At 33.6% G+C, this 18,945-nt stretch overlaps 2 protein-coding genes across 2 annotated transcripts in view; both read left to right on the top strand.

Moving 5' to 3' along the window:
- LOC134695313 (chitin synthase chs-2-like) overlaps positions 1-204 on the top strand; it is a gene marked incomplete at its 3' end in the record, with an annotated part of 20,896 nt that extends 20,692 nt beyond the window's left edge. The window contains exon 4 of the mRNA XM_063556538.1: positions 22-204. Within this exon, the coding sequence (XP_063412608.1) occupies positions 22-204 (183 nt within the window). The remainder of the gene's footprint in view (positions 1-21) is intronic.
- LOC134694900 (chitin synthase chs-2-like) lies at positions 178-18,945 on the top strand. Its single transcript, XM_063556006.1, has 14 exons — positions 178-1,091; positions 1,811-1,910; positions 2,647-2,816; positions 3,895-3,974; positions 4,648-4,756; positions 5,838-5,991; positions 6,417-6,627; positions 7,363-7,563; positions 8,873-9,157; positions 9,901-10,013; positions 12,586-12,750; positions 15,644-15,900; positions 16,283-16,485; positions 16,879-18,945. Exons 1-14 carry the CDS (start codon positions 208-210, stop codon positions 18,348-18,350), a joined length of 4,404 nt encoding a protein of 1,467 aa, XP_063412076.1. The 5' UTR covers positions 178-207; the 3' UTR covers positions 18,351-18,945.

Below are 18,945 nucleotides of genomic sequence, written 5' to 3'. Positions count from 1 at the left end.
AATGTATTCATATTATTTTAGGCTCTCCTAGTTGAAACCATGCATACCATTGGATTGTATATCTTAATGTTCGTAGTCTTGCCAAATCTAGATCCGGTTATATCCGCTATTGTTATTCTAAATGTCGGTACGATTCCGGGACTCTTGAAAATTATCTATCCATCCAGAAACCGATTACCTAGCCATGAAAGGGAACCAGAAGATCAAATGAAATTTGGGAAAATATTTGCATCAGTTATTATGAATATCGTTATTGCTTTAATACATATAGGAGGGCTTGGACTTACGTGTTTTTACATTTTAAATCCGCCAGCGTCATTTCGAAATAACGTCTCGCAAGACCAGAGACAAATTATTGCCATTTTATTAGTCTTATCATCTATTTTTATATCTGTGTATTGGTGGGAGAATTTTGTGCCAAAAGGAAGATCCTACTCAGATGGTTTACCAAAAATTAAACGATATTTAATGCAAAGTAAGAGTAAAATTCTATTTGTATCAATCTGTTGGAAGATAATCTTGTCTACGTGTATTCTTCCAGTAATACATGGTAGCCTTATATGTGGAAAAGACTGTATAGATATGCTGTACTTTAAATATTCAGAAGATGATCTCCTAGCTAACAGCCAGCCGTCAATCATGAACACCATGTTGACGGACGGGACGATTTTAAATGAATGCCCGACTTTTAAAAAATTGTTTCCGTTCATGATAGCTCTTGTGTATATTATAATGAACGGAGTGTGTTATAAGATAGCGAAGGCAGCTTGCAAAGTAGTTGCGCAGAGAATGGCATTCGGGTTACCTCTAGCCATGGCAACGCCAATAGCACTGGTCGTTTTATTTGTGCTTATGTCTTCGAATGGTACCGGAGATTACAACGACAATATTGGGAAATTCTGGTTTGGGAAATGTGAAATTCAATTTCCGCACTGGACAGATAATGAACACAATCCAATACTAAATCTATTAGACAGATTTACCGATATTTGGCCACTAGTTACCGGGGGAATAATCAGTTATTTATCTCTTCTACTGATCACAAATTATATTTGGAATCCAAAAAAAGAACGACTCCAGTCAACAGACAAGTAAGTCAAATAGAAATACTTTTTTTATATTTTATATTATTGGAAACTTGTTTGTGGAAGTTATTTAATATGGGTTGAATTGAGTGTTTCCCACAGTTTTAGTTTGTAACCCTGATTTGTTTTTTCTTAATCGATTTATGAATTTCGAACAGCGGTATACTACTGTTCCCTTTATTTGTTAATTTTAAACTGAATTATACATTTTGAATGTTGTTAAGCCTACGATTCAGCGCGACCCAATTTGCACGACGATGGCCTTTAGATGAAAAAAAAATTGAAAACTCCTAGAATTGTAAGTCCAAAAAGAAATCGAACGATACTAATGGGGGAGTTAAACCCATAATTCGAAAATATATTTCACAAACCTATGGTTAAAAATGAAAACAACAAAACAACAAAACAACAGTACACAAAATACAAGAAAGAACACTTACGACTGAGCACGACGAACCAAACATTTAGAAAAGTTATGTTCATAGTAAATCTTAGAATTGTCAATCTAGGCAAAATCTAGGCAAACAGATAAGGGTAAATAGTACTGAATTACTTTGGGTGAATAAAATATTTCAAAACTAACATAATATCTAACTTAGCACTACTTGAAATAACTTTTATAAACAAAAACACAAAAACGTACAGATCTGAGAGTTGGCGCAGATACAAAACTTGTATTCCATAAAACATATCGTTAATGCCTTGTCTATGTGAATGAATTTCAGACTATTTGTTAAGCCATTGTATTGCGGAGTCTTATTGGACCAATCTTTCATGTTGAATAGAAGACGAACTGACGAGGAATTTAAGACCACGATAGAATCGGTAATATAGCTTTACTTAGTCAATGAAAGAAAGAAACGAACTATGACAACGGGACATTTAAACTTTAAACTAAACTGATAACGCATGCCAAGTCAAAAGACAACCAAAATTACTCAAAACACAACTTAAAACTGAACAACACCAAAAACCCGGTGTGATCTAATGTGCTCCGGAAGATTAGCAGATCCTGCTCTACATTTGGCACCCATCGTGCTGATATTGTTAGTATGAACCCGGTGATAATTTAAATTCGGTAGTCAAAGATTAAGTCGAGTTGGATTATTTAAGTCAAGTTCTTGTTATAAGTACTTCAGCTTTTTTTCTAAAACGATACATTTCTATGTCTCTGAAAAAATGTCCTTTATACAACACAAGTTACTTAAATTAAATGTCACGCGGTCTCGCACTTTTGTCAAACATGTGAGTTAAGTACCTTGGCAATATTACGGTATATAGGGCGGATTCAGAGACAAGTGCCTTAATTTGACACAGAGGGATTAAGACACTGTCTATCAAAAATATACATACACAGAGAGATATGTTTCACACACCTAAACCACAATGAAAGTAAAATAAAATAAGCATGAATTAGAAATTGTTATATTTTTTATTTTATTAAATTATATTATATTTTATTAAATTATATAATATTTTATTAAATTATATTTTATTTTATTAAATTATATTATATTTTATTAAAATTTCATTTTATTAAATTATATTTTGTATTAAATAGAATAAGCCTTCGAAGGTTCCAATACCTGACTGGACGGAGAACCCCGAGTACAATCCTAATGATGATTGGTCAGTTCTACGTAAGGATAGCACTCCTATGATATACATGTGTGCCACTATGTGGCATGAAACACTAAACGAAATGACACAGGTTCTCAAGTCTATTTGCAGGTATGAAAAATAAACGCATGAAATCTATATATAAACGTTATGTACGACAATTGTTTATAGTTCCTGTGAATTGATTAAATTGGGTGAGCATCCAAAACAAAAAACATTACAGTTCAGTATGGCAATCATTTGGATTCAGCAGCACCAACTGTGTAAACATCAATCTCAGATATAACACTTGGACTAAAAACTTCAAACAATCATTCATATAAATTTTTCAAACACACAACAAAAGAGGTGTAGTAGATAGTACAAAAACCCATCATAAATACCTTAAAGAAAATAACAAAAACTTCGAACTACGAGGTAAATTCTAAATGGAAAGTCCCTAAATGGCAAAATCAGAAGTTCAAACACATCAAACAAAAGAATAACACCTGTCATATTCCTGACTTGGTACCGGCATTTTCTTGTGTAGAAAATTATGAATTAAACTTGGTTTTAAAACTTGTACGACATTTGCATAAAGTTTCATTATATTGACAATAATATATGAACAAAACAAACAGACATAATAGGTAAACGTGTCAAATAGTTATCAAAGGTACCATGATTATAATTTAGTACGCCAGACGCGCGTTTCGTCTATATAAGACTCATCAGTGACGCTCATATCAAAATATTTATAAAGCCAAACAAGTAAAAATTTGAAGAGCATTGAGGATCCAAAATTCCAAAAATAAAAATGACCACATTATTGATATTCATGTCAACACCGAAGTGTTGACTACTGGGCTGGTGATACCCTCGGGGACGAAACGTCCACCAGCAGTGGCATCGACCCAAAAAGAGGGGTTCAACATTGTGTAATAATCTTAATCACTATAAACACAAAAAATATGTACAGGCATTTCGTATGTAGGAAATAGAGGAATAAACCTTGTTTTATAGATAGCTAAACCTCTCACTTGTATGACAGGTGTACAAAGTTCCATTATATTGACAACGATGGTTGAACAAAACAAACAGACATAATACGTAAAAATTTCAAAAATAGGGGTACATCAGTCAACGTTGTGTTATAATTTTGATCACTATGTATCATGCATATCCGTTGAATTATTCAACTATTATACAGAATGGACGAGGATCAATGTGCTAGACGGAATCTTCAGCTTTATTTTGGAATACGAGACCCAGATTATTACGAATTTGAAGGTAGGCCATAATATACAGATAACTGATCAGGTTGTTTTTCTATTGACACATTTGCCATTTCCAATCTCAATTTTAGATAAATGTCGTGGCAACATGAAAATAAGATATCAGACACAGGGAATAAACCAAAAAATGTGGCTGTATCAATTAAAGAACAACATTTTTAATGGTCTTATGTTTTAAGATACTAGAGTAGTCGTTTTATCGCTAGAATAACCCGAGTATGTTCGGTCTCTGTGTTGAAAATGGCACTGGAATTAATTTAATAACACCATCTAACAAAGTTTAACATAGGCCGTTTATATATTTAAAATGTATAGGTACCCTTTTATTCTCTAAAGATCGATGATTTGGAACATGAGTGGCATTTGCTGTTTTTCGAAAAAAAATTATCAGTTCATTATCTTCAATTGTATCTTTCCCAATACAAATATGCATTTACAAAATACCAAACCCAAGATAAATTCATTAAGGAGAAGTCTACAAACACTGACATAAACAAACGGAGGACTTTATCAACCAACGAATCAAATGATAGACGACTTTATACAGGCTTTTTCTAAAGAAAATGGTGTGTCTAAGTGTGAAACCAGATTTGAATGTATTTCCCTTCACAACTTTTTATGTTTACATTTTCTACAGTTTTACAATATTTTTAAAACTTTTCATTCAGCACATATCTTCTTTGATGATGCTTTTGAGCCGCATGGCGAAGGGCAATATGATTATACAGTCAACAGCTATGTAAAGATGTTGGTTGAATGTATCGACGTCGCTGCAACGTAAGTTTTAAGTCTACAGAAAGTTGATATTCGTTAATTTAAGCTTTTCCAAAGTTTGCTAAGGAAATACGATGTTAATCGGAGTCGTGCATTTACCTCTTCACTTAACGTTTGACCTAAATAGGAATAATGTGGTCAAGTAATGAAACGTTAGCTTGCATTGTACATTAAAAGAGGCGAAATATACAGAGGGACATTTTTAAACACATAAGTCGAACATAAACTGACAACGCCATGGCTAAAAAAGACAAATTGAACCAGCAGACAAACAACAGTACATACCCCATGAACTAAATGTTCAAATTAGGTTCTGATTTGCATATTTTTTTTCTTTTCTTTGAACATACATATTTGTTTTGTAAATCAAGATCTTGCTTCGCCTATATTAGGAATGTTATAAAGCTTCTCGAAAATTTCCTATAAGCAATGTAAAAAAGGGATTGACAAAGTCGATTCATGCGATACTGAGTTTTTACATATATAAAAGTGACATAGTTACTACATTTTTAGAGTGTGCCGTATCATTGAGCCTTCGAAAGTCTCCTGGATTTCCAAATCAAAATGCTTAATCATTGTTGGTAGTTTGTAAACTTCTTGTAAATAAACTCATCATAGATACCAGGACTAAATTTTATATATACGCCAGACGCAGGTTTCGTCTACAAAAGACTCATCAGTGACGCGCGAATCCCAAAAAGTAAAAAAAAAAAGCCAAATAAAGTACGAAGTTACAGAGCATTGAGATCCAAAATTCCTAAAAGTGTTGCCAAATACAGCTAAGGTAATCTATGCCCGAGTTAGAAAAGCCTAAGTATTTCAAAAAATTCTAAATTTTGTAAACAGTTAATTTATCAATATAACGATATCAATGATAATTCATGTCAGCACAAAAAGTGCTGACTACATATATTGTGCTAAGATTTTTATACAGTGTAACAATGAAATTGTTTTCAAGATAATTTCGTAGTAAGATGGTATAGTTGGGAGAAAAAATACAACTGTTCTGTTTGTTTTTGATATGATATTTTCTGAAAAAAATAACTTAATCAATTCAGAACTGTTTACAATGTTATTGATTTAGAGCTGTTCACAATGTTATTACCAAAATCAAAGCACCAACAAAGATACCAACACCGTATGGTGGTAAGCTGGAGTGGAAATTGCCCGGTGGAAACAAAATCATCGCACATTTGAAGGACAAGCAGAAAATTCGACACAAGAAAAGGTGGAGCCAGGTAACATACCAAAAAATTAAAAAAAAATAATTTCAAAGTAAAAACAGAGCAAGTAATAAATAAGTTTTATCTATATCATTTCCATTACCATAAAAACACTTTATATATTTCGATTTTTCACGTCATTTAAACGTTTAACATGATCCCTGCACTTTTACTGATAAAGTAATTGTGACTGCTTGACATTCTTCAAACACTCGTATCTATTTTCATTTACAAATCCAACCCTGCATCAAGAAATATATTTTAAAATTGTTATCGAAGCAGTCAGAAAGAAGTTATCCCCATTATAATATTAATACATAAGCTCCACAATGCAGCTAGTAGTAGTCTATATATAATATAATATTTATATTTCAGCTGATGTACTCGAGCTTGGTACATAATATAAATGAATTAGACATAGTTGTTTCTTTATTGTATAGGTCATGTACATGTACTATTTCCTTGGACACAAACTAATGAACTTAAAGAAAAGCAAAAAAGCCAAAGAAACAATTGCACAGAACACATTTATCCTAGCTCTGGATGGCGACGTAGACTTTCAACCGTCTGCAGTACAGCTTCTTGTTGATCGAATGAAGAAAAATCTCAACGTAGGAGCAGCATGTGGAAGGATTCATCCGATAGGGGCAGGTAATTGAAAACTTTACAGAAATATTTAACGAAGCTTTTGTAGCTTTTAAAGTTTCAAATTAGATAACTAAACAAATGGGTAGCTTTGGAGAGTTTCCCTCGGTTCTAGTTTTTGACCGTGATTTGTTTCAGTTAGATCGATTTATGACTATTTAACAGCGGTAGAATACTGTTGTCTTTATTATTCAGCAGCCTTTTCGTATAAAGATCTGCAGGTAAAATGCAAAATAGCACATATACCAAACTCCAAGAAAAAATCAAAACGGAAAGTCTTTCAACCATCAAATGGAAAACAAATTAACAGAGAACAATGTAAACAAATCTTCACAGGTGACATGTGTGAGGTAATTTGTCAAGACATTTAACTGATATGTGCAAGACAGGGTTAATCAAATAGTTCTTTCGATCACACAGTCTATTTACTTTTTTATATAAAGTTAAAAGGTTTTCTATAACCGAGCATTGCTTACACCTTCTCTTTGGGAAGGAAAATTGGAATTAAGATATGTATATCTGTACCATTATCAAAGCTTAAAATCAGTAGATTTTTTATTAGATTTAAATAAAGGAAAGAGTACAACTGTATACTCTTCCTTCGAGCGTTCTATTGTGGCGTATGACGTTCGCTGTTAATTTAAAAAAATGAATAGAATTTTATCATAAATTCGTGAATCAATTACATAAAAGTGTAGCACTCATACTGATTTGCCACTCATATTGTATTTCATTTCAAAGGTCCGATGATTTGGTACCAAAAGTTTGAGTACGCCGTCAGTCATTGGCTACAGAAAGCAGCAGAGAATATGATTGGCTGTGTGTTGTGCAGTCCCGGATGTTTCAGTTTGTTTAGAGGCTTTTCATTGATGGATGACAATGTCATGGCCAAGTATACAACAGTACCAACTGAAGCATATCAGCATGTTCAGTACGATCAAGGTAAATACATAGCAAGCAGACATTGTGATCGTAATGCATGGGATTTTGGGTAATGAAATTATTTAAAACATGTCTCTCTTTTTTTTTAGCCACGACGTTGTCAGTTTATTTATCCTTTGGTATCAATTGCCATTCTCATACATAGTTATATAAGTTTCGACATGGTATGTTTTCCTCGGCGAATGGCAGCTCACTAGAATAGTCACTTTGATAGCTATATAGGATTTCTGTGTCTTTTTGGTATTCGATGCAATTAAATTTGGTCAAGTACATTTCTTTTTAAAAACATTATGACAGTTATGCTCACACATTATCAAATCATTATTCTTTCAAAACTGAAAAGAAATTTGTATTACTATTTTTATGCTAGTATATGCAGGGAAAACGGTAGTATTACATTTTTCCAGCATTAGGTTGACCTTTTGTGTACCCAAGACAGGTGAAGGAAGTCAACTTATGAGCGCTGTGATTGGATGTAAGGGTACAATATATTTTTTATTTATCTATGAATAACTGCAGTTTATATATTTACAACATAAATTTTAAAACCTATTGAAATATTTTCTAGAGAATTATTTGAAAAGGCTTCCAAAATTTCATAAATTTGGTGCAAAATGACGGAGGGCATGGATAACATAAACCAGCTCCGTTGGAAATTGGTCATGATACTATTTGGCTTCAATTTTTAGAATACAGTAATAAAGTACAAACACCACACATAACTGTTTTATCAAAGTTTTTATTATACAAACTGGTAAATTTAGAAAATGTTAGTATTGTTGCCTATGGCAGAATAAATACTACCGTTTTCCCTATAATCACAGTATTGGTTGTCGTTTTATGTTAGAATTGTTGTTCGATACAATGCTACGACTATTTGTATCTAACACTCAATCAATGGTTTCTTCTGTAAAATATTCGATACGTCTTCGGAATAGGCAAACTTGTCAAATGACAGTCGGGCATCAGTCTACAGATTTCCAAAACGTCATTTATTTAACTGCAAAAATCCGTAGATTTTATTACTCCAAATCCTAAAAAGCAAAATCACAAAAATACTTAACTCCGAGGAAAATTCAAAAGGGAAAGTCCCTAATCAACATGATCAAATGGCAAAATTAAAAGCTCAATCATATCAAACGAATGGACACCAACTGCCATATCCTGGAAATCTTTCATCGAGATCAAAGGAAACGGAAAAACGGAGTAACACATTTTATGGTCATTACATGTGCAACCTGAAAAATTGTAAAGACTTTATTATTCCATTACCTATGACATAGAATACATTGTAAATTTAAAATTTCAGGTGAAGACAGATGGCTGTGTACACTTTTGCTCCAGCAAGGATATAAAGTTGAATATGTAGCTGCGTCCGACGCTTTGACCTTTGCACCGGAAGGGTTTTACGAGTTTTACAATCAACGTCGACGTTGGTCTCCGTCAACAATGGCGAACATTATAGATCTACTGATGGATTGGAAGAATGTCACAGAAAAGAATGACGACATCTCACTTCTGTGTGTGGGATATCAAATGCTTTTGCTTGCCTCATCTCTTCTCACACCTGGAACTATATTGCTTATGGTTTTAGGTAATCATTATTATTACTTAATAATACAATAAAGGAAATACATTCTTTATTAACTGTATGAGTCAAACGCACCGTCCTGAATTTACATCTATAAGGAAGGCTCAAAGCCAAATATTTGAAAGCTAAGAATTTATATACACGGAAAAGTTGTATTACTAAAACAGCCAACTCCATCTAAGGTCGACATTTAAAGGCTAGAAATGTATAAATATGTAAACCCGATAGCAGCTATGTGCCCAAAAAGGACAAATACATAATAATAATATTAATCTAAAGTAGATATTGCCTAAAGGAGTTTGTACATTTGTTTCTTAATAATATCGTAATTCACCTGATATCATTGTCTAAATAAATGCAACTGTTCAAAAGTTAAAATATCGCTGGAGAGAAAACAAATCCCGATGAATATACATCAACTATAAGAGGAAAACAACGAAACAATAGAGTTCTTACTTTTTTCTTCTCCATAATTCCGTTATTTCCCTGAGGGATATTGAACCTTTGTCTTTTTTACTAATAAGAAATACATCATTTATCATGTCCGTATTGAAGCACTGACGAATACCCAACGTATTTACAGTGTATAGGCACTGGTATCGCTCAGGGCTTGTAAATGAAAAATAAACATCTAATAAATTACATTCGTCTGGTCCGAAACGTCAATAAGCATGTTTTTTTTTTTAAAATGCTTTGATCTTGATGATTTTATTTATGTAAGATTCCATTTGTTCTGTTTGTTGCAGGTGCGTTGTATACAGCTTTTCCTTCTGTTCAACCGTGGACAGCATTTCTCATCAATCTGATTCCCGTTGTTATCATGGTAGCTCTTTGTTTTGTTTCCAAGAAAGAAGTTCAGGTAATTATTTATCAGAAGTTATATGACCCATAAAAAGTAAAATCACAAAAATACTAAACTCCGAGGAAAAATCAAAACAGAAAGTCCCTTAGCAAATGGTAAAATCAAAACCACAAACACATCAAACGAATGGATGACAACTGTTATACTACTGTCTTAGCACTGGCATTTTCTTATGTAAAAAATGGTGGATTGAACCTGGTTTGGTACATAGCTAGACCCTTTATATGACCCATAACCTAGCTGTAAATATTATTCAAGATTAAAGATTTATTGGACAACCTACGGTTAAAATTCGTGAACTATCAATACTTTTTAAAAAATTTCGCAATTCATGATTCTTGAACTTTTCATATAAAATTATCAGTTGATTTACAGATGAGATTTGTGTTAGGTGTAATTCAGAAATGAAAAAAAATAGGGACTTTTTCTAAATATACACCCTTTTTTCAATTCCATTTGAGATATGCTGCCATATTGTAAACAGTGTTCGTATTGGCAGTTTAATCATATTTTAATTCTATATATACCAGTTGAGTTAAACCACATACTTATCTATAGCTGAAGTTCGTATGTCGATAATTCCGTATACCAGTTGGGTAATGCCGCCATATTTTGTCACTTTGCGTCCTCATGATGATGAATTCATATTCCAGTTGGGGTACCGCTGATTGTCTACAGTAATAATTCGCATGATGATAATTTCAAATTTCAGTTGAGTTATGCCGTTTAATGTCTATAAGTAATAGTTCGCATGATGATAATTTCATATTTCAGTTGAGTTATGCCGTTTAATGTCTATAGTAATAGTTCGCATGATGATAATTTCATATTTCAGTTGAGTTATGCCGTTTAATGTCTATATTAATAGTTCGCATGATGATAATTTCATATTTCAATTGAGTTATGCCGTTTAATGTCTATAGTTATAGTTCGCATGATGATAATTTCATATTTCAGTTGAGTTATGCCGTTTAATGTCTATAGTAATAGTTCGCATGATGATAATTTCATATTTCAGTTGAGTTATGCCTGTCTAATGTCTATATTAATAGTTCGCATGATGATAATTTCATATTTCAGTTGAGTTATGCCGTTTAATATCTATAGTAATAGTTCGCATGATGATAATTTCATATTTCAGTTGAGTTATGCCGTTTAATGTCTTTATTAATAGTTCGCATGATGATAATTTCATATTTCAGTTGAGTTATGCCGTTTAATATCTATAGTAATAGTTCGCATGATGATAATTTCATATTTCAGTTGAGTTATGCCGTTTAATGTCTATAGTAATAGTTCGCATGATGATAATTTCATATTTCAGTTGAGTTATGCCGTTTCATGTCTATAGTAATAGTTTGCATGATGATTATTTCATATTTCAGTTGAGTTATGCCGTTAAATTTCTATAGTTATAGTTCTCATGAGGATAATTTCTTATTTCAGTTGAGTAATGCCGTTTTATGTCTATAGTTATAGTTCGCATGATGATAATTTCATATTTCAGTTGAGTTATGCCGTTTTATGTGTATAATAATAGTTCGCATGATGATAATTTCTTATTTCAGTTGAGTTATGCCGTTTTATGTCTATGATAATAGTTCGCATGATGATTATTTCATATTTCAGTTGGGTTTTGCCGTTTAATGTCTATAGTAATAGTTCGCATGATGATCATTTCTTATTTCAGTTGGGTTATGACGTTTAATATAAAAAAAGAAGATGTGGTATGATTGCCAATGAGACAACTATCCACAAAAGACCAAAAATGACACAGACATTAACAACTATAGGTCACCGTACGGCCTTCAACAATGAGCAAAGCCCATACCGCATAGTCAGCTATAAAAGGCCCCGATAAGACACTGTAAATTAATTCAAACGAGAAAACTAACGGCCTTATTTATGTAAAAAAAAAAAATGAACGAAAAACAAAAACGGAACACATAAACAAACGACAACCACTGAATTACAGGCTCCTGACTTGGGACAGGCACATACATAAATAATGTGGCGGGGTTAAACATATTAGCGGGATCCCAACCCTCCCCCTAACCTGGGACAGTGGTATAACTTTACAACACAAGAACGAACTATAAAAATCAGTTGAAAAAGGCTTAACTCATCAGATGGACAAAAATACAAGTGGACGTGGCATATTAATAGTTCGCATGATGATAATTTCATATTTCATTTGAGTTATGCCGTTTTATGTATATAGTAAAGTTCGCATGATGATAATTTCTTATTTCAGTTGAGTTATGCCGTTTAATGTCTATATTAATAGTTCGCATGGTGATAATTTCATATTTCAGTTGAGTTATGCCGTTTAATGTCTATAGTTATAGTTCGCGTGATGATAATTTCATATTTCAGTTGAGTTATGCCGTTTAATGTCTATAGTAATAGTTCGCATGATGATAATTTCATATTTTAGCTTAGTTATGCCGTTTAATGTCTATGATAATAGTTTCACGATGAAAATATCATATGTTAGCTTAGTTATGCCGCCATATTGTCTACTCTAATACATTGTAATAGATCTTATGACGATTATTTCATATTTCAGCTTAGTTATGCCGCCATATTGTCTACAGTTTACGCTCTTCTGATGATGATTGTGATAGTTGGTCTTCTTAAAGAAACGGTAGAAGCTAAATGGTGTTCTGTTACAACGTTCTTCTTGGTGTTTGTTGCCTCGGCGTTTGTGATTTCAGCGTTATTGCATCCACAGGTTTGTGTCAATTTGATTTTTAAATGTGTAGTAGGTCTATAAGACTTAATAGCCCGCAGAGTGTAATTTATAATCAAAAAAAGATATCTAAGCTGCCTAGAGGTCAAATAAGTTCATGTATCGTGATCACTACCATGAGAAGTTCAATTCCACTCGTTACAATAAAATCAACGGTACCAATTTTGTTGCACCAGATGCGCATTTCGACAAAACATGTCTCTTCAGTGATGCTCGTGGCCAAAATATTTGTAATCCAAATCTTATATAAAAGATGAAGAGCTATAATCCAAAAGGTCCAAAAAGTATAGTCAAATTCGTGAAAGGAATCAGAGCTTTGCATGAGGGAGATACATTCCTTAATTTAAAATAACTTGTAATATTTTGTAACAGCAAATTTTAATAACACAAACAATCCGTATTTTCATGCCAGTACCGAAGTACTGGCTACTGGGCTGGTGATACCCTCGGGGACTAATAGTCCACCAGCAGAGGCATCGACCCAGTGGTAGTAATAAAATCAACGGTACCAATTTTGTTGCACCAGATGCGCATTTCGACAAAACATGTCTCTTCAGTGATGCTCGTGGCCAAAATATTTGTAATCCAAATCTTATATAAAAGATGAAGAGCTATAATCCAAAAGGTCCAAAAAGTATAGTCAAATTCGTGAAAGGAATCAGAGCTTTGCATGAGGGAGATACATTCCTTAATTTATAATAACTTGTAATATTTTGTAACAGCAAATTTTAATAACACAAACAATCCGTATTTTCATGCCAGTACCGAAGTACTGGCTACTGGGCTGGTGATACCCTCGGGGACTAATAGTCCACCAGCAGAGGCATCGACCCAGTGGTAGTAATAAAATCAACGGTACCAATTTTGTTGCACCAGATGCGCATTTCGACAAAACATGTCTCTTCAGTGATGCTCGTGGCCAAAATATTTGTAATCCAAATCTTATATAAAAGATGAAGAGCTATAATCCAAAAGGTCCAAAAAGTATAGTCAAATTCGTGAAAGGAATCAGGGCTTTGCATGAGGGAGATACATTCCTTAATTTATAATAACTTGTAATATTTTGTAACAGCAAATTTTAATAACACAAACAATCCGTATTTTCATGCCAGTACCGAAGTACTGGCTACTGGGCTGGTGATACCCTCGGGGACTAATAGTCCACCAGCAGAGGCATCGACCCAGTGGTAGTAATAAAATCAACGGTACCAATTTTGTTGCACCAGATGCGCATTTCGACAAAACATGTCTCTTCAGTGATGCTCGTGGCCAAAATATTTGTAATCCAAATCTTATATAAAAGATGAAGAGCTATAATCCAAAAGGTCCAAAAAGTATAGTCAAATTCGTGAAAGGAATCAGAGCTTTGCATGAGGGAGATACATTCCTTAATTTATAATAACTTGTAATATTTTGTAACAGCAAATTTTAATAACACAAACAATCCGTATTTTCATGCCAGTACCGAAGTACTGGCTACTGGGCTGGTGATACCCTGGGGGGCTAATAGTCCACCAGCAGAGGCATCGACCCAGTGGTAGTAATAAAATCAACGGTACCAATTGTGTTGCACCAGATGCGCATTTCGACAAAACATGTCTCTTCAGTGATGCTCGTGGCCAAAATATTTGTAATCCAAATCTTATATAAAAGATGAAGAGCTATAATCCAAAAGGTCCAAAAAGTATAGTCAAATTCGTGAAAGGAATCAGAGCTTTGCATGAGGGAGATACTGTGCGTTTGAAATCGATAATCATTGAATGTTATTACCAGTTTGCCTGACGACTATGAGTTCGAATGTCCCTATGGTATCTTTTGTCCCTCTTTCAGCATACAGTCAATGGAATTGGAGCTTTGTCAACCAAATATAATCCGGCTGTTATTCACAAAATATTATGCTAAAAGTTGTGTTCAACACCAAATTTTATCAACAATCATAATATATTGGGATAATGGACCGATCTTTACAGTACTTTTATGATATTCCTTAGTGTAAAATATATGTCTCTCTCATTTCCTAATATACGTTTTATTCATTTAAGGAAATCACACTTCCAAAAAAACTTTTTAAATTGTATGAGTCTGAAGCGCTTATCTAGAATTAAAAATAACCATTCACATGAAAGATCAAACCTAAATGTTTGTAAAAAACACGTTTAAGGCTATATGACTAAAGGGGCATACAAACAATTATAGCCAAATCAAGATCCCTTTTGCCTTAGGGAGTTGAACCTTAGTTTCATAATAATTTATTCATTTATAAACTGACAATGGGGGGGCGGGGTAGTTTAACTGGCATATTATAAATATGAAATAGTGTTGTGTAGTACAATCGCAACTTTGCTGACAAAGTAGATTTCAAATATTTTGGCCACAAGCATCACTGAAGAGACATGCGCATTGTGTATTATTACATGTACAGTCAGCATTAAGACATATCATATCAAAATGAAACTATTACTTTGACTTTAAGTCATCCACTACTAAATGGCATATGCCTAAAGAAATGAAAGCGCAAAATGGAAATTAAAGTGTTTTGTTGTTATGATAAGGAATTTTACCCTAATATTTTCACTCTGAGCGAGCTCATTGCAATCAAAACCATTAAGACACTCGCAAAACAAAAAAAATATGTTATTGAAAAAGAAAGAAGCAAATGATACGAAAGACACATTCAAACTCATAAGTTGAAAATAAACTGGCAACATCATGGCTAAAAAAAAACAAGCATACACACAGACCACACAAAACACAACATAGACAACCAAAGACTGAACAACACGAATCCTATCAAAAACTTGGGCTGATATCAAGTACTCCATAAGGGTATATGTGTACCCATTTAAATAAATACATATTTATCGATGTTTTTCAGGAAGTATGGTGTTTAGCACATGGTCTTCTGTATTTCTTGGCAATCCCGTCCATGTCCATGCTAATGATGATATATGCCTTGGGAAACCTAGATGATATTTCATGGGGAACAAGAGATACTGGAACGGCAGCTGGAACACCTGCGAGCTTACCGCAAAATCGGACAAGATTGGATGATATTCGCAGCTGGGTTATGGGCCCTGGAACTACTGATAAAAAGACATCCGATTACCAGTTCTCGTTTGGAAATTTATTCAGGTAATTTTACTTTTGAAAAAAGCGAAAGGAACCTAGATAGATAGATATATATATAGTTTATTCTCATAAAACCATGCAAGTACAAAGGTTACAGAGAAGTTAAAAAATAATATATACATAAAAATTAAAAATGCATTAAAAATGGATAAAATTCCAGAGGGAACTTCGAACACATAAGTCGAAATAAATTAACACTGCCATAGCTAAAAAGGAAAAGATAAACAGATAAATAAAAGTGCACAAATCCCAACATAGAAAACTAAAGACTGAGCAACACGAACCCCATCAAATTCTGGGGATAATCTCAGGGCTCTGGAAAAGAGGACGGAAATTTAGTGAAACACGAAGCACTCCAGGTTAATTATCATTTTCCATTAAACAGATGCATGTGCTGTCCTCAGTCTGGAACGGAAACAGAAGATACAAGACTTCGGGCAATTATCGAAAAACTTGATGACATGGATACCAGAATAACATCATTCAGTCAACGTAGCGGGGCATCATACAAGCAAAATGACACGAAAGAAGATATCACTCCCTTTTCTCGCCAACCAGAAGCATTTGAAAGAGCAGGGGAAGTAATCGGTAAGTTATCATTTTTTTAGTCGACAGTTTACTTTGCACATTTTCTCAATCTTCTCTGAAATAAGTGAAATTACAAAACACCGAACTCCAAAGGAAATTAAAAACAGAAAGTCCTTTATAAAATAACAAAATCACAAGCTCAAACAGCTCAAACGATTGGAAAACAACTGTCAAATTACTGACTTGGGACATGCATATTCTTGAAACTTGTAGAAACCACACGGCAAGTGTTAAGCAAACTTGACAAGAATGTTCACACAAAAGATTATAAGATGGGTTCGATTTAAAAAAAACAAAAAACATTTATAGACCAATTCTTAAAAAAAATCATCATCTCTAAAAACCACATTTGATTATATGTAATTATTCTAAACGTTAGCATTGTCATTGTAGATAATCCTATGTTTGTAAGGCAAGAGCAACGAGAAAACTCTAGAGAAATTCTCAAAGACCTTCGAGATAAACCTAGAGATGAACTGGTCTGTCCATTCTGGATCGAAGATCCTGACGTTCGATATGGTGAAATTGAGTATATGCTTCCGAATGAAATTAATTTTTGGGAAAAATTCATTGAAAAATATCTAAAACCACTAGATATGTCCAACGAAGTCAAAAAGAAAATCAAACAAGATCTGCGAGAACTTAGGAACAAAGTTTGTTTGGCATTTCTTCTGATGAATGCACTATTCGTAACCATTGTTTACACGTTGACAGAAGTAAACAAACAAGAGCTGGGGTCATTGTCTATTTCATTGAATTGTGACAACGGGAAGCAAAAGAATGAAAAGGGTTATGGTCAGGGTTATATTGAGCCTATTTCGTTCGCTTTTACTGCTGTTTTTGGAATAATGTTGTTAGTACAATTCATTTGCATGCTCTTTCATCGTTATTCCACGCTTCTACACGTCATAGCCTCACCTTCAGCTGAAATAAATTTCAAAAAGAAACTCCTAGGTTCTATCTTTGAATCTGCTGAGGAAGAAGCAGACAAAGAAATAAAAGTAATCGAGGGCTTGAAACTTGTGAGAGAATTTCAGAGTAATAAGCAAGAAACAGACTCTGACACCTCTTCCGTGAAGTCATTTGCAACAGACATAACAGACAACGAATCTGAATATGGGGACGATTCGGTTGGGCAACGTAAAGGGAAAACCTTGTGGAATAAACTTGCAAAACGAAAAACGGAAATGGCGCGTAGCACTTTAAGTCGGAATTTCATGAGGAACTATTCCAAACTTCAGAAGGCTGTTGACGCGGAGGAAACAATGAGTACTTCGCACAACACTATGGAAGAAATGGAGAGGAAACCCGAGATAAATAGGACGAACTTTGTTCTGCAACAGTTTGGTCCGAAACGACTTACCCATAGTTCCATTCGCACTGTCGTCACCATGATGAAAAATGACGACATCAAAGAACAAGTAAGAAGAAAAACAGAGCATTTGAATAAACTTAAACATTTACGCAAGGAAAGAGCGAGAGAAAAACTCAGATCAGTATTACCTAAGCTAGGTGGCGTATCGAAGTTAAACTTTGCCAATATTGTCTCACAAGCTAAGCACAAAGAAAGACTAGATAAACTCGATAGTGAAATCGAAAATATGAAACCGGATCTCGATGAAGATACGAAACCAAATACGGAAACTTCAGGTACAGAAAATCAACCTAAGCGGCTCCCTTCTGTCAATGAAAAAGATGAAAGAGAAAATGCATCGGACAGTGATTCAGATAACAACGATGACGATAAAGATGATTCCTCAAATGACAGCGATGATCCGAGTGGACGTCCGGTTAGGGGAAGTTTCCGAGTAAATTCAGATGGTAGTTCGAAAAACAGTTTAGCTGATGCAGACGTTTTGTTTTAAAATCTCCATTGTGATTTATACTTATAGACGTGTTTAAGGCAGAAACAGAGTAGATAGTTCATTTCAAATGAACTCAGCGATATTTATTCAAAGTAGTATGGCGTACTAGTATTGAACATATTTAAATTCGCTATTTAAGAATCACAAATTGTGTTAAATTTTTTTTTAAAGGCAAATACAACACTAACATCTTTTTTATTGGTACTTAATGCATGATATCCCTTTGAAAGAGAACATTGTTGTACATTTTCTAATGACTGGCAAAGAACATGATATGAATTAGAGATAGCTATATCATGTATATATAGGTACCATTGTTAAACAGTTTCTAATGACTGGAAAACAGAGCAATTGGAATAAGAGAAAAGAATTGTATGTGTTAAATGGATTGCATGTTGATATTGTTGTTCTGTAAAAGAGTCTCTTTTATCTAAATATAAACACGCTAAACAAGTGTTCCACTGAACATGAATACTAGTATATCTATTTGTAGGTCTATATAGAGTTGAAATGTTGTACTAAATTATTGTGTATTCCTGAAATAATATTTATTCATCATTCATTTCATTCATGTATTTTTTGTAATCAATTTGAG

The sequence above is a fragment of the Mytilus trossulus genome, chromosome 13 (assembly GCF_036588685.1).
Source record: "Mytilus trossulus isolate FHL-02 chromosome 13, PNRI_Mtr1.1.1.hap1, whole genome shotgun sequence".
NCBI classification, from domain to species: Eukaryota; Metazoa; Mollusca; class Bivalvia; order Mytilida; family Mytilidae; genus Mytilus; species Mytilus trossulus.
This window is presented reverse-complemented; position numbering and strand designations above follow the sequence as displayed.